The sequence below is a fragment of the Zea mays genome, chromosome 5, assembly GCF_902167145.1.
Source record: "Zea mays cultivar B73 chromosome 5, Zm-B73-REFERENCE-NAM-5.0, whole genome shotgun sequence".
In the NCBI taxonomy this organism is placed as follows: Eukaryota; Viridiplantae; Streptophyta; class Magnoliopsida; order Poales; family Poaceae; genus Zea; species Zea mays.
Genome location: NC_050100.1, coordinates 75,075,141 through 75,099,284, shown reverse-complemented (window position 1 = coordinate 75,099,284; position 24,144 = coordinate 75,075,141). Strand labels below are relative to the sequence as shown.

The 24,144-nt window shown below is 46.0% G+C and overlaps 1 protein-coding gene across 4 annotated transcripts; it reads right to left on the bottom strand.

The window, feature by feature from the left end:
* Positions 1-17,753: 17,753 nt before the first annotated feature.
* Positions 17,754-24,108, bottom strand: LOC100192689 (RNA-binding KH domain-containing protein PEPPER). Of its 4 annotated transcripts, none has more exons than XM_035967674.1 (7): positions 22,557-24,108; positions 21,452-21,707; positions 20,175-20,323; positions 20,059-20,082; positions 19,667-19,777; positions 19,154-19,345; positions 17,754-18,119 (listed from the first exon to the last, which is right to left on the bottom strand). In XM_035967674.1, exons 1-7 carry the CDS (start codon positions 22,992-22,994, stop codon positions 18,096-18,098), a joined length of 1,194 nt encoding a protein of 397 aa, XP_035823567.1. In that variant the 5' UTR covers positions 22,995-24,108; the 3' UTR covers positions 17,754-18,095. The 4 variants fall into 4 exon arrangements, with proteins under 4 accessions (XP_035823567.1, XP_008681057.1, XP_035823566.1 ...); XM_008682835.4 differs by lacking the exon at positions 17,754-18,119 and adding an exon at positions 18,198-18,854; NM_001137894.1 differs by lacking the exon at positions 17,754-18,119 and adding an exon at positions 18,345-18,854 and having other exon boundaries at positions 19,667-19,774; positions 22,557-23,068.
* Between the last annotated feature and the right edge of the window lie 36 nt (positions 24,109-24,144).

Sequence of the window (24,144 nt, the reverse complement as noted above, 5' to 3'; positions counted from 1 at the left end):
CGCCGGAGAGGTTGCCACGACGTTAGCCACAGATTCACGTGCGCCAGTGCCTTCTTCTACCTCCGACCGCCGCGCGTCCTTCATAAAATTCCCGGCCACCGCTCGCTCCTTCTATAAATTGAGTTTCGGGCAGCTGCGCTAGGTCATCGCGAAGCCAACGCACCCACTCTCCCCCTCAATTAGCCACCGTAGCCGGAGAATTCCCTACTTCCCCCAATTCGGTTCTCCGCCACCGCGAAGAACAGCTTCACCGTCGCTAGCCCTTTTCCGGTCAGTCCCTGTCCCCTGCTTCCTCGTTTGAGCACTCTCATAGCTCTGTGATGCTTACCGAACCCTCAATTTGCACGGAGTAGCCTTAGATCGCCGGGAACACCTTCATCCGTCCGCCATGCTCTCGGTCACCGTGGCCAGAGCTCAGTAGTTGGTCATTCGTGCAATTAGGTTAGGGGAAACGTTCTCCAGGTAGTGAATTTGGTTTAGGCCGAGGCTGAGCGCCGGTTATGGCCCCGTTCGGCCGGTCTGCTAGCTCGCCGGAGCTCAGCTGGGCGTGAACGCCGTCGGGGACCTCAAACCGAGAATAGATAGAAATTGGAGGGCTCTTCTGCAATCGTCAGTGACTCCAGAAAATAGTAATAGAAGTCCTTTCTGATTAGTCGAAACCCTGAGGGCTTTTCCGCAAAGTCGCCAGCGCGGGCGCGCGCGCGGGCGTGTTTCCCCTCTGGGTTGGGTCGACTGGGCTAGAACTGGCCCAGTCCTGTTCAGCCTTTTCCTTTTTCTTTTTTCAATAGGCTTCTTATTTTCCCTAGAATTTAATAAAAATAGTTTTATGATTTTTAGAGGAAATAAGGAATTTTAAGGCATTTTAAGTAGTTTAAAGTATTAGTTCTGGATTTTTAGAAAACATCTAGTAATTCCAAAAATGTCCAAACTTTTTATATGAGTTCTATACATTATTTAGAGGCCTTGGGTAGAATTTGGGTTGATTTGGACCTTGTTTGATACTTAGAACCTAAAACCCCCTGCCCTTTGAACTCCTTTACTGACTCCAGAAACCCTAAGTTCTCGGAGTTCCGTGAAGGAAAGTTGTATTCAAGACTTAGATAATAAATCTTTATTATCTTCGCACTCTCATGAGCATTACATGGCATTCATTCTTATATATATACCTATATGGTTATATTTAGAAAATGAAGAAGAGATTGAAGTGACCGAAGAGAAGACACCACCACCTTCGGATTCTCGGGCCAGCAATTGTTTCTACTTCGATATCTCCGGGTCCGAGCCTGACTCACCTACTAACGAAGGCAAGCCCCGGTGCATTTGCCACCTTCCTTGATGTTTTTAAAATCTTTCTCACTTGCTTGCTGCATTAGGTGATAGGAGTTGAATGTTTAAACAATTCCTGCATTACCTTCCTTGAACTTGATTACCTTCCTTGAAACCCTGTTTTACAAAAAGGTTTTACTATGCTTAGTATTGCTCTAGAAAAACAAAAGGATTTGTTTTACCAAAGATGTTTGGCAAAGTGGGAGGGTTGTTTTCAAAAATAAAATTTGATGGTGGATCCATCATGGCCATGATGGGTTCAACATCGGAAAAGATGTACCTCTGCTAGGTACCAAGATTTGGGTTTAAATGATTAAGCTGAGACCGGGCGGGTGACTTGCACGAGAAGAGAGTCTCGGTGTAGTGTCTCCGTCTGAGTCGATTAAGGACCGTCTCGATGTAGGCTTGATGACCGAGGACCCTTTAACTGGTCACATGCCTCGTCATGGGTAAGCCTTGCCTCGGGCAGACTAAGGCCAGAATAAGATAACACGAAATGGGCGTGGAGCGGTGGCGGGAGTAGCGTGTACCCTCCGTGGCAAGAGGCTGGACGGTGCTGTATCTGTGCTCTCGGTTTGCGTGAACCTGATCTGGTCTTAAGAACCCCGGTGGCGGGTTGACATATGCAAGGGTTAAGTGCTACATATGTCGTGTGATTGGAGATCCTCAGCTGAGTATAATCGATTCGGATCGCCGTACCTTCGCGGTTATGAAGACTTGGTCACTGCCCTATACGTAGCACTCCACTAAAGATGATAGGGTTGATAAGAAATTGGCTAGTGCAGGACAAGTGATTGAACTAGGGTAGAAAGAACTCTAGTTGCAGGTAATTTTACTTAACTTGACAAATAAAACTGACTTTTTAAGGATCCACTTTAGTAAGCATTTCTGCAAAATAGAGTCTTAGAATATTGAAAAGCCTTACCTTGACTCCCTTAACCAGCATACCCTTGAGAGTCTTTTCTTTAGTCGGGTAAGACTTGCTGAGTAATTCCATACTCAGGGTTTATCCCTCCGTTGTTTTTAGGTGAGGAAGCGACAAATTTTTGTTGCTTCTGCTCCAAGGTGGTTCCTAAAGAAGAACACAAGAAATGAAGCTGCGGGAGGACATGGTCCTCCATATAGAACTTTTAAGTATCAACTATCGGGAGGAGTTTTTGCCTCCCTTGGTATTGTAATAATACTACTCAGCACTCGTTTTATAACTCTGGTCTGTAATAAGTAACTTGATCTTACTTTTTAAATAAATGTAAGTTTATGTAATCACTTCCGCATTTCTATATCTCCGATGTTCTGTAATGTCTGCAAGACGGGTGAAACGTTCCTAGAAAGGTAAGAAAGAAGATACCGAACTTGTCAAGTGATTTAGGAACATCTACAGGGTGTCTGATGTCTGTTGCACAAGGACAACTGTAGGTGGGCCTAATTACTTGGGAGGTTCCGTCACAGCTGGTATCGGAGCGAAGCCCTTCTCTGCAGATATTATGAGGCATCTTCAAAAGGATTTTCTAAAGGACTTATCTAGAAACTTTGTTCCCTTCTTATCTAAGTATTCTGAAGAGTTTATCTTAAAGACCAAGTAGTAAGAGTGCAATATATAGAAGGTGTGAATCAACTAAGGTTGATTCTATAATTATACATGCATCATGCTAAGAAACATACTAATCAAATTTCCCCCCTTAGAAAATGCCGTCGCGCACAAGGAGAACAACGCGCAAACATACTGGACTGATTGGTGTGCCGAGTCACCAGCTGGCCCCAATGCATGATAATAGTAGTAGCGGAAGCAATGATCCTATAGGGGATCTCGAAGCTGAAGTAAGTCGGCTCCAAGCGAAACTCCGCTGCAGGACGGCTATCTGGGTCGTAGATGGTGACCGCATAAATGAGTAGAGAAGAGATATCCGCCATCTGCGAGATCAGCTCGCGGACCGGGATTTGGCACTCGACTGGGTTGTTCAATCCCGTTCGCTTGCATGGGACAAGGAGCAAAAAGCTCAAGCTCGAGTAGCCGAGCTCAACTTGGCCATTGATGAACTACAGACATATTGAAATACCTTACATGAAGAGGTTCATGTATTATATTCGCAACTGCATCCTAGTGAGCCTACGAATCCTGTTGAGTCGGAAGCCGGACCCTCGCATGTTGCGGGACACGCGCTTGGTGGTGAGTTATACCTTTTTTAGCCCCCTCCTTCTATGAGGATGGTCGACGAATGGTCTCCCACACCCGACGACGAGGCCTCCAAAAGCAACGGAAAGCAGGAATAGTGGTGTAGTAATAGAAATAGAAGTAGTATATTGTATAATAGGTTGTACTATTGTATAATAGGTAGTGTATTTGTATAATAGGTAATGTATCCTGTTGTAAAAATTCGAGTCTGTACATTACTCTTTTTGGAAATGTAAAATGGATGGTTTTTTCTTTGGCATATCATATTGTTTCCAAATGTTGTTGCCACAGATGCTGTCCAAGACCCGATCACAGGATGCAGCTGGAACTTCCAGTGGGAGGGAGTCTACCCCAAATCCACCTCCTGTTCCTCCCACACTGGCCGAGGCGATTGCCGCCTTGGTAAATGCAACCGCGGATAATACCCATTTTCTCAGAGAGATGGCGGGTCAACAGTTTCAACAGCAAGGCGGGCGGGGTTATCAACAAGGCCCCCGTGAAACCTCTTACTTGGACTTCTCAGAGACGCGACCCCCGCTGTTTGTCAAAGCCGAAGACCCGTTAGAAGCAGATGAATGGATTCGTGTGATCGAGCAAAAGTTCGAACTGCTGCGATGTTCAGAAACCCAGAACCCTTTATTCGCAGCCCAGCAACTGCGCGGCCCTGCCAGCACTTGGTGGGGAAATTTTGTGGCCGTTCAACCGGCCAATCATCAGATAACTTGGGAAGAATTCAAGGTGGCCTTCCGCGAACACTATATACCCGAAGGTGTTCTTCACATGAAGCAAGAAGAATTTATGAAGCTGAAACAAGGAGGGGATACTGTTAATCAGTATCTCAATAAGTTCAATCATTTGTCGCAATATGCAATCGATCAAGTGAACACTGATCTGAAGAAGAAGAATTGCTTTATGAGAGGTTTAAATGATCGACTGCAAAGAAAGATGGCAACCTGCATAGATCTTACTTATGGAAGAGCTGTCAGTACAGCACTGGCAGTAGAAGCGAAGTATGCAGGCGCTGGAAAATCCAAGGGTTTTGGAGGTGACAGGACTAGTCAGGGCCCGGAGAAAAGGCAACGGTTCGTCATCCGGCCTTCCAACCAGAATCGTTCTTTCTCTCGTCCACCCTCCTTCCCTTTTAAGCAGCCAGTCTTTATTCGTCCCAACAATGCCCCTACTGCATAAAGTCAGCCGGGTGCCCTAGGCACTCGATTCTCTGCTTTACCCAGCTCGTCGACTGGATGTTTCAATTGTGGCAAATCTGGGCATTTTATCAAGGATTGCCCTTATCCAAAGCAGAACCAGTCAAACAATCAGCAAGGATCTGGGAGCTAGTAATGATGGGTACGTTTCTTGTGGCCAATCATCCCGCAGTTATTCTCTTTGATTCTAGTGCTTCGCATACATTCATCAGCAAGAAATTTGTGGAGCAACATTGCATCTCATTCCATGAATCAAAAGAGGGGTTTAAAATTCACTCACCAGGGGACAAATATTTACTAGAGAAGTGGCCTATCAAGTGCCCGTAACCTTGGCCGGACGGGACTTTCCTACTAATATGATCGTTCTGAAAGGCCAAGATATAGATGTCATTTTGGGCATGAATTGGTTAGCCAGACACAAAGCAACCCTCAACACTGATCAGAGAATTATCAGGTTGAGTCATAACCAGGAAGAAATTCTTTTGCATATCCCCATTCCAACCAAAGCTACTGGCAGAGCTTATGAAGCTATTATACCGGAAATCAAGGATATTCCGGTGGTATGCGAGTTTCTCGATGTCTTTCCCGAGGATTTGCCCGGACTGCCACCTGAACGGGAGGTAGAGTTTGTAATTGAGTTGAAGCCCGGTACGGCTCCAGTATCTAGAAGATCGTACCGAATGCCTCCTAATGAGTTGGCAGAACTGAAGATTCAATTACAAGATCTACTTGAGAAAGGATTTATCCGGCCAAGCTCATCGTCGTGGGGTTGTCCAGCCATATTCGTCAAAAAGAAGGATCAAACTTTACGGATGTGTGTGGATTATCGACCCTTGAATGAGGTCACCATAAAAAACAAGTACCCTCTTCCAAGGATTGACATTCTATTTGATCAACTGACTGGAGCGAGGGTCTTTTCCAAGATTGATCTCAGATCGGGCTATCACCAGATCCGTATTCGGCCCGAGGATATACCAAAGACCGCGTTCACTATGCGGTATGGATTATTTGAATACCTGGTAATGTCTTTCGGATTGACAAATGCTCCTGCCCACTTCACGTATTTGATGAACTCGGTGTTCATGCCCGAGTTGGACAAGTTTGTGGTGGTCTTCATAGACGATATTTTGATATATTCCAAGAATGAAGAGGAGCATGCACAACACTTACGGATTGTGTTAACGCGCCTGAGAGAACATCAGTTATATGCCAAGTTCAGCAAATGCGCGTTTTGGCTGGAGGAAATTTAGTTTCTGGGACATGTACTGTCTGCCAGGGGAATTGCGGTAGATCCCTGCAAAGTCAAGGACATTTTGGAGTGGAAACCCCCGACCACTGTTCATCAGGTCCGAAGTTTCCTTGGACTGGCTGGATATTACCGCTGATTCATACCAGATTTTTCTAAGCTTGTGAAGCCAATCACAAGTTTATTGAAGAATGATATTAAATTCAATTGGTCTTCAAAGTGTGATGAAGCTTTTGAACAATTGAAGACATTATTAACCACTGCTCCGGTATTGGCTCAACCGGATATTAATAAGCCCTTTGATGTGTATTGTGACGCATCAGGCAGTGGCCTCGGCTGTGTGCTAATGCAAGAAGGCTGAGTAATTGCATATGCTTCAAGGCAGTTACGCCGACATGAGGAACATTATCCTACTCATGATCTGGAGTTAGCTGCGGTGGTTCATGCCCTAAAAATCTAGCGTCATTATTTGCTGGGTAATGTCTATCATATTTATACAGACCATAAAAGCTTGAAATACATCTTCACCCAGTCAGAATTGAATATGAGACAGAGGCAATGGCTCGAGCTAATCAAGGATTATGAATTAGAAATCCATTATCACCCAGGAAAAGCAAATGTAGTGGCAAATGCGCTCAGTCGCAAGGCTTCCTGCCATTGTTTAACAGTGAGGACTTCTGACATTACACTATGCCAGGAGATGGAGAAATTAAACCTGGGAATGATTCAGCATGGGACTTCAAATCATTTGAAGCTGGAGTCAATCATCTTACGAAGAATAATTGACGCACAAAAAGATGATGAGGGTATGAATCACATATGTGAGAAGATAATGGCTGGAACAACCAAATGTTTCAAAGAAGACGATCAAGGTGTGATATGGTTCAATAACCGCATAGTGGTGCCGAAGAATGAAGAACTCTGCCAGCAAATCTTAGATGAAGCACATCTTAGTCGCTATTCTATTCATCCGGGAAGCACTAAGATGTATCATGATCTAAAGCAGCACTACTGGTGGACGAAGATGAAAATTGAAATTGCACGCTATGTGGCTAAGTGTGACACTTGCAGACGTGTCAAGGCCATACACATGAAGACCGCTGGTCCATTACAATCTTTGCCAATCCCAACATGGAAATGGGAAGATATTAGCATGGACTTCATTGTGGGATTACCCAGAACAGCAAAAGGCTTTGACTCCATTTGGGTTATCATCGATCGACTTACAAAGATCGCCCACTTCCTTCCTGTCAAAGTAAAATATCCCGTCATTACCTATGCGGAGTTGAACATTGCCCGTATTCTCAGTTTGCATGGTGTTCCGAAGACTATAGTGTCGGATCGTGGACCTCAATTCGTATCCAAATTCTGGGAAGAGCTTCATAAATCCCTGGGTACCCAATTGCTCCACAGTTCGGCCTATCATCCTCAAACCAGTGGACAGACTGAGAGAGTAAACCAGATACTTGAAGATATGCTACGGGTGTGTGTTCTAGAATTTCCACAAAATTGGGATGAATGTTTGCCGTTAGCGGAATTTTCATATAATAATAGCTATCAAGAAAGCATCAAGATGGCACCCTTTGAAGCTTTATATGGACGACGATGTCGTACTCCGCTAAATTGGTCTGAACCTGGTGAAAGGTACTTTTTCAGGCCTGATATGGTGAAAGAAACTCAAGAAAGGGTTCAGAAAATAATTCATAATATGAAGAAAGCCCAAGCTCGTCAAAAGAGTTACGCAGACAAACGGCGAATGCCCTTATATTTCCTTGAAGGAGACTATGTCTACTTAAAGGTTTCACCAATGAAGGGCGTATCATGTTTCGGGGTTAAAGGAAAGCTTGCACCACGATATATTGGTCCTTTTCTTATCCTGGAAAGGTATGGGCCAGTGGCATACCGACTTCAGTTACCCGAAACCTTGTCTGCTGTGCATAATGTGTTCCACGTGTCCCAATTGAAGAAATGTCTTCGGGTTCCTAATCGAACCATTGAAGTGACAGATGTTGTCCTTGAACCGGACTTGACATATTCTGAGCACCCTATTCGAGTCTTGGAACAAAAGGACAGGATTACCCGAAGAAAAACTCTCAAGTTCTACAAGATATAGTGGAACCAACATTCCGAAGATGAGGCTACATGGGAAACTCAAGACTTTTTAGATAAGAATTTTCCAGCTTTTTAGCCTCTTGTAATTTGTAAAGCATGTATAGCTGTTGTAATAAAGGAGTGATTCCCAAACCACCCCTGCCTTGTACCAAAAATAAGGAAATAAGAATGTGACACATTTTCTTTTCCATTACTTACCCTAGGACTTTTAATCTCGGGACGAGATTCTTTTATGGGGGGGAGGATGTAACACCCCTGGTGTTACTGTAACTAAAACTTGAGCATAGCATCATAAACATTGGCATTGCATATGTTTGACACACCTAGAGTGCATTCACTAGGTAAAAATTTCAAACAAGTTGTATTGTTATAGCACTTTGCAAATAGAACCCTGGGTAGGAAGCTTAACCCTAAATAGGGGATTAAAGGGGTAATACATAACCCAAATTGAGAAAACCCAAAAACTTTTGGGAAATAGTCATGAAATATTCCCAAGAATAAAGTTGAATCACATTTATACCCCTGGGATACCAAAAACCCTAATTGGAACCCTGGAAACCCCTAAAACCAAACCCTAGGGACCTATGTGCAAAAATTAGTCCACTTTTGGACTAAAGTGCAAAAACCAAGTTAAATAAGTATCTTAAGTCAATTGCGTCACTCATATGTGAATTTACAAGCCAAACCCTAAGTTTTGGACTCATTTGCAAAAAGGACCCTAATTGAGATTTCATGTCAAGTCTGAATTTCAGAGTTTTGGCTCAACTTTGGAGCCTTGCAACTTTTAAATTCTAGGGTTTTGCCCTAGGTCACCACATCAAAGTTGTAGACCAAACTAAGGATAACAACTTTGCTTAAGGTTGTGAGCCTAGTTGTTAAGGAAATTTAAGAGATAATTAAGCCCAAAGTTGGACTGTCAGGTCACTGGGTCTGAATTTTTAGACAAACAGTGCCATCACTGAGACATTGAGCAAGGATTCAACTATGATCCAACATGAATCTGCCCAGGGCATCTATGACAAACTTGTAGCTGGTTAGTAGCTCTATGACTTTGCTGCAGAGTTTGGGTTGTGTTGCCACAGGAATTTGGAAGAAAACTGGCCCTAAACTATGGTTGTCAGGCTGTCTGAATGAGTTAGTCGCCATGGTACGGTGTCCTGAGATGGATCAGACCGCCAGCGCGGCTGTCCTTGCCGCCGACGATCCCCTCGCCACGATTCGTGCCGCCGCCGATCCAACTCGTACTCGGGGTAAGTCGATAACGTTGCGGGGTCAAAAAAATCCTCGCCGCCGGTGAGCTGGATGCCACCCCGCCCAGCCGTAATCCCTTCCCCTTGCTCACCGCCCGTGGATAAAGGGGCTCACCGCCGTCGTGCCATCTCCGTGTCCGCCGCGTGTCTCTGTCCATCTACCGCGTCACCATGACTCCCTACCGTCGTCCCATCGTCGCCGGTGAGGTTGCCACGACGTTAGCCACGGATTCACGTGCGCCAGTGCCTTCTTCTACCTCCGACCGCCGCGCGTCCTTCGTAAAATTCCCGGCCACCGCTCGCTCCTTCTATAAATTGAGCCCCCAGGCAGCTGCGCTAGGTCATCACGAATCCAACGCACCCACTCTCCCCCTCAATTAGCCACCGTAGCCGGAGAATTCCCTACTTCCCCCAATTCGGTTCTCCACCACCGCGAAGAACAACTTCACCGTCGCCAGCCCTTTTCCGGTCAGTCCCTGTCCCTTGCTTCCTCGTTTGAGCACTCTCATAGCTCTGTGATGCTTACCGAACCCTCAATTTCCACAGAGTAGCCTTAGATCGTCGGGAACACCTTCATCCGTCCGCCATGCTCTCGGTCACCGTGGCCAGAGCTCAGTAGTTGGTCATTCGTGCAATTAGGTTAGGGGAAACGTTCTCTAGGTAGTGAATTTGGTTTAGGCCGAGGCTGAGCACCGGTCACGGCCCCGTTCGGCCGGTCTGCTAGCTCGCCGGAGCTCGGCTGGGCGTGAACGCCGTCGGGGACCTCAAACCGAGAATAGATAGAAATTGGAGGGCTCTTATGCAATCGTCAGTGACTCCAGAAAATAGTAATAGAAGTCCTTTCTGATTAGTCGAAACCCGGAGGGCTTTTTCGCAAAGCCGCCAGCGCGGGCGCGCACGCGGGCGCGTTTCCCCTCTGGGTTGGGCCGACTGGGCTAGAACTGGCCCAGTCCTGTTCAGCCTTTTCCTTTTTCTTTTTTCAATAAAGCTTTGAAAATCTATAGAAAATGGTAGAAAAATCCTAAAATTGTGAAACCAATTTTCCTAGGCTTCTTATTTTCCCTAGAATTTAATAAAAATAGTTTTATGATTTTTAGAGGAAATAAGGAATTTTAAGGCATTTTAAGTAGTTTAAAGTATTAGTTCTGGATTTTTAGAAAACATCTAGTGATTCCAAAAATGTCCAAACTTTTTATATGAGTTCTATACATTATTTAGAGGCCTTGGGTAGAATTTGGGTTGATTTGGACCTTGTTTGATACTTAGAACCTAAAACCCCCCTGCCCTTTGAACTCCTTTACTGACTCCGGAAACCCTAAGTTCTCGGAGTTCCGTGAAGGAAAGTTGTATTCAAGACTTAGATAATAAATCTTTATTATCTTCACACTCTCATGAGCATTACATGGCATTCATTCTTATATATATATACCTATATGGTTATATTTAGAAAACGAATAAGAGATTGAAGTGACCGAAGAGAAGACACCACCACCTTCGGATTCTCAGGCCGGCAATTGTTTCTACTTCGATATCTGCGGGTCCGAGCCTGACTCACCTACTAACGAAGGCAAGCCCCGGTGCATTTGCCACCTTCCTTGATGTTTTTAAAATCTTTCTCACTTGCTTGCTGCATTAGGTGATAGGAGTTGAATGTTTAAACAATTCCTGCATTACCTTCCTTGAACTTGATTACCTTCCTTGAAACCCTGTTTTACAAAAAGGTTTTACTATGCTTAGTATTGCTCTAGAAAAACAAAAGGATTTGTTTTACCAAAGATGTTTGGCAAAGTGGGAGGGTTGTTTTCAAAAATAAAATTTGATGGTGGATCCATCATGGCCATGAATTCAACATCGGAAAAGATGTACCTCTGCTAGGTACCAAGATTTGGGTTTAAATGATTAAGCTGAGACCGGGCGGGTGACTTGCACGAGAAGAGAGTCTCGGTGTAGTGTCTCCGTCTGAGTCGATTAAGGACCGTCTCGATGTAGGCTTGATGACCGAGGACCCTTTAACTGGTCACATGCCTCGTCATGGGTAAGCCTTGCCTCGGGCAGACTAAGGCCAGAATAAGATAACACGAAATGGGCGTGGAGCGGTGGCGGGAGTAGCGTGTACCCTCCGTGGCAAGAGGCTGGACGGTGGTGTATCTGTGCTCTCGGTTTGTGTGAACCTGATCTGGTCTGAAGAACCCCGGTGGCGGGTAGACATATGCAAGGGTTAAGTGCTACATATGTCGTGTGATTGGAGATCCTCAGCTGAGTATAATCGATTCGGATCGCCGTACCTTCGCGGTTATGAAGACTTGGTCACTGCCCTATACGTAGCACTCCACTAAAGATGATACGGTTGATAAGAAATTGACTAGTGCAGGAAAAGTGATTGAACTAGGGTAGAAAGAACTCTAGTTGCAGGTAATTTTACTTAACTTGACAAATAAAACTGACTTTTTAAGGATCCACTTTAGTAAGCATTTCTGCAAAACAAAGTCTTTGAATATTGAAAAGCCTTACCTTGACTCCCTTAACCAGCATACCCTTGAGAGTCTTTTCTTTAGTCGGGTAAGACTTGCTGAGTAATTCCATACTCAGGGTTTATCCCTCCGTTGTTTTTAGGTGAGGAAGCGACAAATTTTTGTTGCTTCTGCTCCAAGGTGGTTCCTAAAGAAGAACACAAGAAATGAAGCTGCGGGAGGACATGGTCCTCCATATAGAACTTTTAAGTATCAACTATCGGGAGGAGTTTTTGCCTCCCTTGGTATTGTAATAATACTACTCAGCACTCGTTTTATAACTCTGGTCTGTAATAAGTAACTTGATCTTACTTTCTAAATAAATGTAAGTTTATGTAATCGCTTCCGCATTTCTATATCTTCGATGTTCTGTAATGTCTGCAAGACGGGTGAAACATTCCTGGAAAGGTAAGAAAGAAGATACCGAACTTGTCAAGTGATTTAGGAACATCTACAGGGTGTCTGATGTCTGTTGGACAAGGACAACTGTAGGTGGGCCTAATTACTTGGGAGGTTCCGTCACAGCTACCGTCCGGGGGATCGATCCCTTTTTAAAGGCGGCTCTCCCCACTCGCATCCCAAGCGTCGCGAGCAAAGTCTTCACCAACGTGCTCCAGGGTCCTCCCCCTACGACACGGGGGCTGGGTCCCACACGTCATGCAAGCTGACCCGAAACAGAAGAAGCCAAACCGCCACACGCGGAGCGTGTAACCGCCCCGCGGTTACAAGCGCTCCCTCATCCTCGCCGAAACCAGCGGTCGAAAGGGCGGACCGCCGTATAGGTGGCGTGCAACCGCACCGCAGTGGTGCACCCCTTCGGCTTCGTCACATCCAGCATGGAGGCCCAGGCCCACACGTCATGTAACCGGCGCGCCGGTTACTACGTGCAAGAAATCGCACCGCCACTTGTGCCAATGTCGCGCCTTCTCGACTGCGGAACCGGTGCCGCGACTCGAGGCAACCCTGCGCATGGCCCAACAGTGCCAATCGAGTACAACGATCACGGGTCAGTCAGCCGCGGGAGGAGGCGTGACGGTTGATGTGGCCAAAAGTGGACCGACAGTAATGGCGGCAGCAGACGAGCGGAAGCAGCGGTCAAATCGCCTGCAGGCTCACGTCCCTTCCTGAAGCGGCAGGGGAACCCTCTCCCACGGCGTGAAGATGACGCGCCCATGTTCCGTTCCTCGAATGACCCGCGCACGCGGCCGCCCCGCGAATCGCTCGTCCCGTCGCATTAACTCCTCGGCAGGGCAAGCGACACCTTTGGCAGGCGAAGCGGGCGTCGTTTCGCCTCTGCCATGATGACCACGTCAAAAAAGGTGCGCCACACCATTTAAATTCATATCCTTTTCCTCTTCCCCTTTCTCTCTCTTGCTACAGGGACCGGGAAAGGGGATATTTCGAAAGGGATCCTTCTCCGCGAAGGAAGCGGGCCCCGAGCCCTCCTACTGATCAGGGGTTCAAAGGCTGGCCCCTCGGAAGGGTTCGACAGCCGCCCCAGAGCACTCGGGCTTCAAGCTCATTACTGATCAGGGGTTCGAAGGCTGGCCCCTCGGAAGGGTTCGACAGTCGCCCCAGAGCACTCGGGCTCCGCGCCCACTACTGATTAGGGGTTCGAAGGCTGGCCCCTCGGAAGGGTTCGACAGCCGCCCCAGAGCACACAGGGCGAGGGATGACTCTAGGTACGTCCGTTACATGGCCGAGGCTCGGGCTACGCTCCCGAGGTACCCTAGGACATTTCCGAGACCAGCAGGAGCGATTTTGTAACGGAATCCCATCAGAGGGAGGCATCGAGCCCTCGGACCCTATCAAATGGGTCCGGGTCCGGCAAATCACCTGCAGGTACTTTTGGAGCGCGCCTCTGGGCCACTAGCCGACCCTTATCGAACGGGGCACGGGCGTCCACTCGGATCACCCGTTAGCAACTCACTAGAGACACCATGTTCGGCGCCCTCCGAGGGCAACATGGCGCTTTCCCCCCTTCCTCCTTGCGGAAAGGCGACGAAGGGGCGTATAATAAAAATCAAGACAGTCCTTGATCGTCCTCTCGCTCCGTGCAGAGGCTCGGGGGCTGCTCTCGCAACCCGGCTACGGCCAAACCGTTGACAGCGTCAACAAACAGCCTAAAAACTCGGAACCTGACCATGCACCCGGGCTACAATCAGGTCGCATGAGGGAACAACCAGGCCGGCCAAGGCATCACGAAAGGCATTAAGACCTCAGAGGAGTCAAACCACTCCTCCGAGGCCTCGGGGGCTACACCCGGTGGGTGCGCTCGCGCGCACCCACCGGAACAAAGTGTAACCGAGAAAGGTCGGCCCCTCGCAAAAAAGTACGGCAAAGCCTCCAAGCGAGTACCAACACTCCCTTTGAGGCTCGGGGGCTACTGTCGGGTGCCGTAATTAGGGGTACCCCCAACACTCCTAAACACGGCTGGTAACCACCATCAGCACAAACCGCAAAGACTGATGGGCGCGGTTCAGGTCAAGGCTTCGTCTACCCAAGGGGCGCGATCTCGCCTCGCCCGAGCCCAGCCTCGGGCGGGAACTGTAGTCCCAGACGAAGTTACGTCTCGCCCGAGGGCCTCCTCAGGCAGTGGGCGCACCCTCGGCACGCCTGAGGCCCAGCTCGGGCAGGCTTCGTCGAGAAGCAACCTTGGCCAAATCGCCTCTCCAACCGACCGTATCGCAGGCACATTCAATGCGAGGATCGCTTGACACCTTATCCTGACACGCGTGCCTCAGTCGGCAAGGTCAAAGTGACCGCAGTCACTTCGCCCTTTCACTGACCGACCTGACAGGAAAACAGCGCCGCTCGCTCCGCTCCGACTGCTGTGCCACCCACCAGGGTTAGGCTGACAACAGCCAAGTTCAGCCTCGGGCGCAACAGGAAACTCTGCCTCGCCCGACCTTAGGCCTCGGCCTCGGAAGGAGGTCTCCGCCTCGCCCGACCCCAGGGCTCGGTCTCAACCTCGGCCTCGGGAGGAATCGCGTCCTCGCCCGACCCCGGCCTCGGCCTCAGGAGGAGTCTACGCCTCGCCCGACCTTGGGCTCGGACCGACCGCGCCACGGGGGATACATCATTACCCTACCCCTAGCTAGCTCAAGCTACGGGGGAACAAGACCGGCGTCCCATCTGGCTCGCCCCGGTAACAAGTAATGATGGCTCCCCGCGTGCGTCCATGACGACGGTGGTTCTCAGCCCCCTACGGAAGCAAGGAGGCGTCAGCAAGATCCCAGCAGCACCGACAGCTGTGCTTCTACAGGGCTCAAGCACTTCTCCGACGGCCACGTTATCGCCTACGCATGGCTCAAGCACTCCTCCGACGGCCACGTTATCGCCTACGCAGGGCTCAAACACTTCTCCGACAGCCACGTTGGCATGTACACAGGGCTCAGGCACTTCCCTGCCGGACACGTTAGCGCCTAGCTACACCCCCACTGTACATCTGGATCCTCTCCTTGCATCTATAAAAGGGAGGTCCAGGCCCTTCCTGCGGAGGAAAGGAGGGAGAGAGGGTCGCGCGGGAGAACGAGCTAACGAACATGCACTCTCTCTCTCTCTCGCGAACGCTTGTAACCCCTACTACGAGCACACCCCCCTCGCGCGGGATAACACGAGCCGCGTTTCCCCCCTTGTGTTCCATCTCGCGCCAACCCATCTGGGCTGGGACGCACAGCGACAAATTTACTCGTCGATCCAGGGACCCCCGGGGTCGAAACGCCGACAGTAAGATTTAAGCTTTTTGTTTCTTATTATGTTTGTTTCATCGGTTTGTTATTTACTTTACCTCAATGTCACAGATAGAGAAAGCCAAGAAAAAAAATACTACCAAAGGGTGTTTTCTAAAGTTTCAACGACGGAAAGGTCAATTGATAAAAGAGAGCAAATAATGAAAGAGAGTCCTGGACAGGGCCGGGCCAGATGCATGTGCCACAAGTGCGACCAAGCAGAGCCTAAAATTTTGAGGGGCTAAAAAACTTCTTAGTTCAGTAGTAAGCCTAAATAATATGCATCAATGAGTAGACTAACATTACACCATCTAAACTGAACTCAGTTAACAGCTAGACTATTGCTCTTCAAACACATCTATTAATACGTATGTTTATTTATAGACTCTATTACAATATAATTTCGTAAAAAATAGATAGATTTAAAAGAATTATCTAGTAAACCTTTTGCAATTCAGAATACATAAATTCTATTACAATGTAACTTCAATTATATTTTTTTCTATAAAATAGGACCTCTTTTGAAGTTTAGTACAGGGTCTTTAATTTTGTCGGCCCGCCCCTGGTCCTGGAGAAGGTACAAGACTACTAACTTGCACCACATATGAATTATGTTGTTAAAAACTCTGATCAATATATTGTCACATGTGCAGAAGTTTAGCTTTGTTGATGGAAGAAGGCACGTCTCAAGAAGGTTCTTCCTCTCAAGCTTTACAGGTTGTAGACTCGTGCTGTTGCATATCCATCCTTTGCTTAAAACTTTAGATGAGTATTTTACAGATTAGTAAACCTCGTTGTTTCACTGCGTAGAACCTGAGTGTCCATGCGTCTTGAATTCATGAGCCAATGTCGATAAGTGTGTTTGATAATTCTCTAAAATGTCTGGGTAAAATATTGATGTGTTCGGATCATAAAAAAAACAGAGCAGGGGCAAAAATGCCTGTGATAAATAAAAGAAAAGGAAACTGATTTAAGTTGCCTAATAATTCTATTCTAACGGTAGCAAACAGTAGGAAAGATCATTTTATCAAATCCCAAATTGTAGCGATTAGTATGCCGAAACCCCTTCAAATGAGGTTTATAATAGGAAAAAAAGCTCATATAAAACTGGTTTTTGTTACATTCATCTCATCATCTTTATACTCTCAGGGGGTTACAATCTCTAATTAGGTGAGTATATGGGCCTTGGCCCATTACAGGAGATAAATACAAACACCGTTACGCTAACACCAAGTCCACCCCTGGCTAGTGTACCTTTAGCTTGATTTTTTTTTGAAAATGTACGGAGGGGAAGCCCGTGCGTGCTGTGGTAGATATTTATTAATATAAAAAAGAAGACGGACAAAGAGCATTAGTAGTCACTCCCAAGACATAAACCAGAAGAAAACTAACTAAAGCATAGGAAAAAGAACTATCTACTATCTATAGAAATTTACAAGCGAGGAGAAAAGAGTTGATTTCTCTTCAAAAAAGCGGTTAGCTTACAGAAGAGCTTCGGTGCGGAATTCTCTTTTCCAGCCAATGAAAGATGGGCCTTTAGCTTGATTCTCTACCCTTTTTATTCCTGTAAAGATCCGTGGTGTTGCATATGAAACAGAAGGCACGTTTACGGGATGTTGTTGCTTAATTTGCAATTCTAGAGCTGATTCAGTGTGAATTTTTGAGAGGTCATCATATATTTGAGATTGTTAATTTCAAACTGAAACTGTACTATATTTAATGTGAGTTTGTCCCTGTTTCTATATGCAGCTGCGACTTTAGGCAACTTATCATAAATTTGAAATGTTTTGCTTTCGGTGTTTCTAGAAAGCTGCCATAAAGCTAATGGATATGCAGGCTTCTCATGTGTTCCTCGTTGAGTTAAAGGTTTTGACACATGTTTATCATCTGAATCTGGTTAGTGGCTTCTTTTTATTTACTGCAATGGCATATATGATATGCGGTTTTCCCCCCTTAGATTTTTCATTTACTTGGTCACGTATAAATCCAAAAGGCATGCATTTATGTTTGTAGTACATGTTACTCTGATGTACACAACAATTTAGTTTATCTTTCTAATTGGCATTAATAGTCTGTGTATAAGTGCGCTATGGGGCGCTACCTATTTCTAGTGATCCTAGTAAACATGTTAGTGATCAGAGGAGGTGGGAGGAAGAAAAGTGGGGAACGGAAGCTAGAGACCAGAGGAGATGCGAGGAAGTAGAGTGGGGAACGGAAGCTCTGTAAATATTCAGAAGTTTTCCCTTACAAAATTCGATACCCCTTTTCCCAGAACAGACTGGTATATATGTATCGCCAGCGCCACACCCCCTGACAGGTAGGCACACAGACGCCGAGAGTTGGCATGATGCACACGGCGGGGACGAACACCAGAAGACAGCTTGACCTGCAGCTCATCTGGCACGACATCTCTGCCCATACGGCGACGCGGAGGACCTGGAGATGGTTCAGCTTGTAGCGCGTCCGGCACGGCATCACTGCTCACATTCCCGGCGTCTTGAGAACCTGCTTGCCCCCAAGCAGCAGGAGCAAATGGAAAGCATCACTGCTCACATTCAACGAGAACCTGTTGCACGCAGCGAATGACCTTAGTGATCCCTCGAGACTGAAGCACCTTAACAGAAATACTGAATTCAGGCAACTCTGATGGTAAGGACTTCAGAGCGGTCCCTTTGAACCCTGCTGCCAACTTCAACTGTGACACATAACATGACCAACCGGGTGGATACGACTGGATTCTGGAAGATCCAAGCGATAAGCAACGGCTCCCACACGGGTGACCATACGGTATGGACAAGGAACTTGAGGCTCAGCTTTTGGTGAGCACGTGGTAAGACAGAGGACAGCTCACGAAACAATCTAGTGCAGTTGCTAGTTTGTTCAATCTTTTTCATACAAGCGATCCACGTCGTCCCCTCTATGAATGGCAGCCATTACTCGGCTCCTAGTCCTAGATAGAGAAGGTACGGGACGGCAGCTACTACATGTTGCCATTCCACATCAATCGTCCACACGATCTTGTAACGGTGGCTGCAAAAGGTACCTTGGCAGCTGAGTGCGCTTCCTATGGCAAGTAGCCTCTGTAATCAGAGAGAGTAGGGTATCCCCGATGGTCGTCACGGGGCGTTTGTTCTTGGTACTGCCATGGCAGGTAGTCCCAACTTGCTTCGATTGCTGAGATGGGGTGCAGAAACCTTGGGCCAGCATGTGGGGGCTTTACCAGACTTGGGTCACCGTCGCCCCCCTCAGCGCTGTAGTAACTGCTCCCGGACGGTAGCCCTCTGTCACCTGAAAGAGCCTCCTGCAGCAATTGCAGTGAGCAGGGTGTTCGTCACTTCGTCAGCACACGGTTACAATGACTGGTCAGTTCATCTCTATAAAGATAGCTTTACGTTCTTGGTACTCGTGCTTTCACGATTAGTCCCTGTATTGGGTCGCAGTGTCACAAACAAAGCCGCAAACAGTTCAGTTGGGCTGAGTGGGCAACAAATGTTCTTGGACTCTAATGGAGCTACACTACCATCCCTATAGCATCCTAGTTTAACTCAGCGACCAGGTAGGGGAGTAGGATGCAAGACGTGCTATGGGCTGGGAGATTACCTGTACAAGTTGATGTGCAGTTTGAACTTGTGAAGGAGTGCCTTCAATCATGACTCGAACCTCTTGACCGTTTCCGATTTTCTCAAGAACGACAACTGCTCCACTAACAGAACGAATGAGTTCAACGTTTTCTCCCCTTACGCCAATTATCTCTCCAACATCTGCCAGCGGGATTTGCATTGTCCGTGTAATCTGAAAGCCAAAATGTCATGTAAGGCAGCACAAATGTCATTGTCGCAAAAGATGATTCCAGCAGCTAGCTAGAGCTTAACCTTATTATTACTAGTTTGGCAACTCCATTTTTCCAAGGACCCAAGGGTAAAAAGTGGGAAAATAGGAATCATCTGGGAAAATGGAGTTGTCAAACTAGTCCTAAAAAAAGGAAAATGACATGGGGAAAAATGGAATTCAAAAGGAACCTGGATATATACAATAGATCATAACTTCAACCAAATTAGACAAACAAAATGAAAAAAAATATTTCAGCTATAGCTATGGGGTACATCATAAGACCTTTGTTATTAACGAATCAGCTGGTTGGCTGAGATCTCGAGAGTACGGGGCATGAAAAGATGGATCATGTCCATACAAGAATCTACTGCCTTTTGGGTTACCACGACTCTGCTGATCAGACAACAAAAAAACAGGGAAAAATTAGATGCAAAGACAAAATGCATATAACCTTTGAAATATGAACGAAAATCAGCAAGGAAGCTAACAACATCTGCGCTGCAGCTACTAGCTATAGGCTATAGATCAGTTGTACGGCAGATATCCGGCGAATACGGATTGCAAAAGGATGGATCATGTCCATACAGAAGTCTACTGCCTATTGGGTTACCATGACTATGCTGATCAGATAACAAAAAATCTTGGTTCACTGCAAGAGTATAGTTAGAAATAACCTGTGGTTGAGCTACTTCTGGGTTCTGCAAATGAGCGAAACAGCATCAATTGCATTAGAATACCAAAGCTACAATATTTAGGCAGAAGAGAGCAGGAGAAACAAAACTAAGATTACCTTCCTTTCGAAAAGATGAAGCACACCATGATCAACTAGGAACTTCCGGAGAAGTCCAAGCACCAATTTTAGGGCATTCAGAACCTCGAGCGAAGCACCATTTATCTCCACAATTCTTTCACCCATTGTCTCATGACTCAATAGCTCATCTAGAAGAAACAGATGCAGTTGAAAATGTCAAATTTGGACTACGGAAGTATATATTAACATAAAACCAGAATTAGGTAAATAGAAGACGTTCGTGCATGGAGTTCAGAATTTCAGCCCTTTATTGTAAGACTTTAAATTGATAGAAGAGTAATCAAGAACACCCAAATTCGAAACTAGTGTTTTATACTATGGTTTGTATTTTTTGTGTTTGACTTATTAGTGACTACTAATAAAATTTAAAAGTCCTTTCTTGGAATAGGAGACATCCAGGTAAATAGGGCTAGTGCAAGTTCCAAGAAAAGACTGGGTACTAGATTTTATGCGCAAAAAAGGCAGGTCCGGACTCTGTACAAAGTTACACACCAAATTGTATAATACCTCGTTTGGATGTAGATATTCAAGGCTGGAATTGGGAATTGGAATCAGGAATTCTGAATTCTGTTGTTTGGTTTGGCTGGCTAAAGAATTCAGAGCTGGAATTAAAGTTCAATTTCTTGGAATTGGACTTTAACTAAAAAGTGTCGCTTACAATTCAGAGCCACGACTCTAGGTATTGGATGGAATTGCAATTCTAGATACATCCAAACAACATATTTGTATCGAAACTCATTTCCAATATTAGACAGATTTGGTATTGGATCTATTCAATTCCAACATCTCCAATATCTACATCCAAACGGACCCTAAGTCCTACCAACATATAGTAAATCCTTAAGGCTATGGCTAGCAGATCGTGCATATGTCCGTGCAGAGCACTGTAGACTGCACTATTTACAGAGTGGAGCTTGAAATAGAAAACGAGGATGAGTAAGCTGGTGGAGATAGCCCAACTATGGTGAGGGTAATTTAGCAAAAAAAGACAAAACAATGTATCATGTATGTTTTTTATCAGAAGTTGAAAGGACAGATGGTGAAGCATATTTGAGCGAAATAATCCTAAGCGCAAGACACAGGGCTGCAAGATACATTCAATGTCTATACTCCAAGAATGAAGCAACATTATCACGTCATAGGTAACAAAAAGAAGACAGAGAACTAAAACTAATTGGACTACACATATGACATAAAGCAGCCAATAATGAATGCAGCCTTTTAACTGAATGATTTGGACGGAGTTGCTTCTGTACCTTCATCCATGATCCTTACGGTACTACCTGTACTTTCCTGAATTGACTTAATTGTGACTCCTTGCTTGCCAATTACATGGAGAGCTTGTGCAAAAGGAACTAATAATCTAACAGAAGAAATTTCTGGTGCAGGAGCCATTAAAGTTCCATCAGAATTGATATCTTCTATCTCGTTTATATGCTTGAAGATCTTAATTGCAGCATTCATTGCAGGTGACAACTCTGCTTCAACTTCTTCTCTTGCAGACACTAAAACCTAAATGAAGGCAACAAAACAAATAAAAGGATGTTACATGTTACTGCAACTTTTTTTCTGGACAAAAACAACATGTGCAGTGACCTCATTTGGAATTCTGATATGCACCGTACAACCTGTACATGTTAGTATGATACATTAGTCACCGTGTACCGCGTTTTCTACCCTTAAATACATGGTTAAGAGCTTTGTTCCAATGCTTGCAACAAAGAAGGAGAATGAAACATAAATTCAAAACAAAGCATGATCCATGACAAGAATGCAGTTTTGTAACACGATTGATTATGCAAAGCGTGTCTGGCACACACATGCGTGCACAAACAGATAAAGCTACTACTGATGCAATTTGTTAACATTTTCTAACCAAGTGAGGCCGTGAGGGTTCAAAATTTTACATGGTGGCACAGTTGGAAGGGTATGGGCCTATGGGGTGAAGGGCACCCAATGGTTGCCATTGTCACAACTCAGATAAATGTGGTCTCGACACCAAATCATATAACACTATAGCAGACATCATGCAGCTTATGCAGCACGTCAGCAATTCAAAGTGTCAAATTCCAATATGCTTGAGTAACTTTGAGCTAATATGTACATCTACGCACATTGCTCCACGTGCCGACGTGCACACACTCAAACAAGCAATCGAACAAGCCGAGTGAGCACTGCTTTGCTTGGCCGCTTCACAGTTCACAAAGCACACGAAACTACGCAAAACATCAGTGGATTACATCACCTTCATTAATTGCTAGGCACCGAGGTTCCGATCTCCAGTCATAAATATAAACCACACTAAAACCCTTTCGTCTGGAACGATCAAAATTTTGCGGAGGGAAGGAGCGCGAGTCTTACAATCCGGCTGAAGGCCCCGTCCCCGTGCGGGGCGTCGAGGACGCGGACGCGGGCGCGGGTCTCGTCGCAGAGGCGCTTGATGGTGTCGCCGCGGCGCCCGATGATTCCGCCGACCTTGTCCGCGGGCACCACCAGGCGGAACACGCTCGCGCCAGGCCACCCGGGCCACCGCGGCCTCGCATCCTCCCCCTCGCCCTTCTTCGTCGCCTCCACCGCCGTGACCGGAGCCGGCTGCTGCTCCGGCTCAGCCCAAGCGGGGGCGGGGGATGGGGTCGGCGCCGGGTGCTTCGGCTCTGGCTCTGGTTCTAGCTCCGGCTCCGAGCCGGAGGACGTGAACCACGGCTCCACCTCCTCCGGGTCCTCCTCCTCGTCGAAGTCGATCTCGGTCTCCTCCTCCTCCTCCTCCTCACGCGGCGGCGACCACGCGGGTGGCTCCATGACGGGTGGGGGTTTCGACTTTCGAGGACGCGGCGGAGCGAAGGGAAGCGAGCGAAGGAAACGCTTCTGTGGGGTTTTCCGGCTGGTTGAGAGCCGGGCCGAACTATTCGTGTTTGTGGGTTGGCCGTTGGCGTTGGGTGTAGAATCATCGGGCAGCGCGCCGAGCTATTCGTGTTTGTGGGTGAATTTAATTTTCTGTTTTGTTGGGTTTTGAAACTTTTTTGTTTTTTTAACTAAAATTAATTTTTAAAAATGAAAAGCACCTTAGAAATTAGAACAAAAGTTATTTTTACTCACTGCTTTGGCAGCTCCATTTTTACAAGGGATTTTTATTTTCCCTTACTAGTTTCCCTTAGAAAAATAGAATTCTCACAAAGAAATAAGGTTACCAAACTAGACCTTAATAAACTGAAAATAATCTCAGTACTATGTCTATTAGGAAAGTAATTTACTTTAAAAAATCGGATATCACATGCTATAAAGATATCAGTCGTTTTTTTCTTCTTTTTTTTCATCACTGACCCTTTCACGTGTGTAAGAACACGGTCCCTTCTCATTATATGTATGTAGCGGCTTAGTCGTAGGCCGAACATAATAATTGTAGCTTGTTGGCTCGCTCGATTAACTTATCCACTGTGGTTTGCCGTGGTTTTAATCTAGCTATGACTCTTTGTCTCTAGTTTGCTTGTTCGCTGCGATATGTTTGTCGGTTCGAATCGACTTATTTAAATTTTTTCATGAACTGAGCTGACATCTCAGCTCGGTTTATTAACGAGTCAGTTTGGTTTGTTAACAAGCCATCTCGCAAGCTCAACAAGGTATCATATTTCAAGAAAAAGGAAACTATATGCATGTTATTTATGCATCAATTGATGAATATATTATGTGTATGTACGGTATCTATGGTCTATAAGTTAAATTGATAATTGATGAATTGTGTATATGTGTTAAATTGGTGATTGTGGGTTAACTATAAACATGTGTATGAATTATTAGTGATGAGATATGTAGTTTGGTGTTATATTGATGTGGCCTGTGAGCATAACTATTATTTTCTATTGCTAAACTGTGAAATCATATATATATATAGAGAGAGAGAGAGTTTTTCTTCTACTGTGACTCATGACCTTAATGAGTCATCTGAGCTTAT

Excerpts from the sequence above, each read along its gene's own strand:
- LOC100192689 (XM_008682835.4), bottom strand. The coding sequence starts at position 22,994 with ATGGAGCCACCCGCGTGGTCGCCGCCGCGTGAGGAGGAGGAGGAGGAG. Across the intron at positions 21,708-22,556 it reads ACGGGGCCTTCAGCCGGATT|GTTTTAGTGTCTGCAAGAGA; the intron begins GTAAGACTCGCG and ends GCCTTCATTTAG. Across the intron at positions 18,855-19,153 it reads CTGCACATCAACTTGTACAG|GAGGCTCTTTCAGGTGACAG; the intron begins GTAATCTCCCAG and ends CAATTGCTGCAG.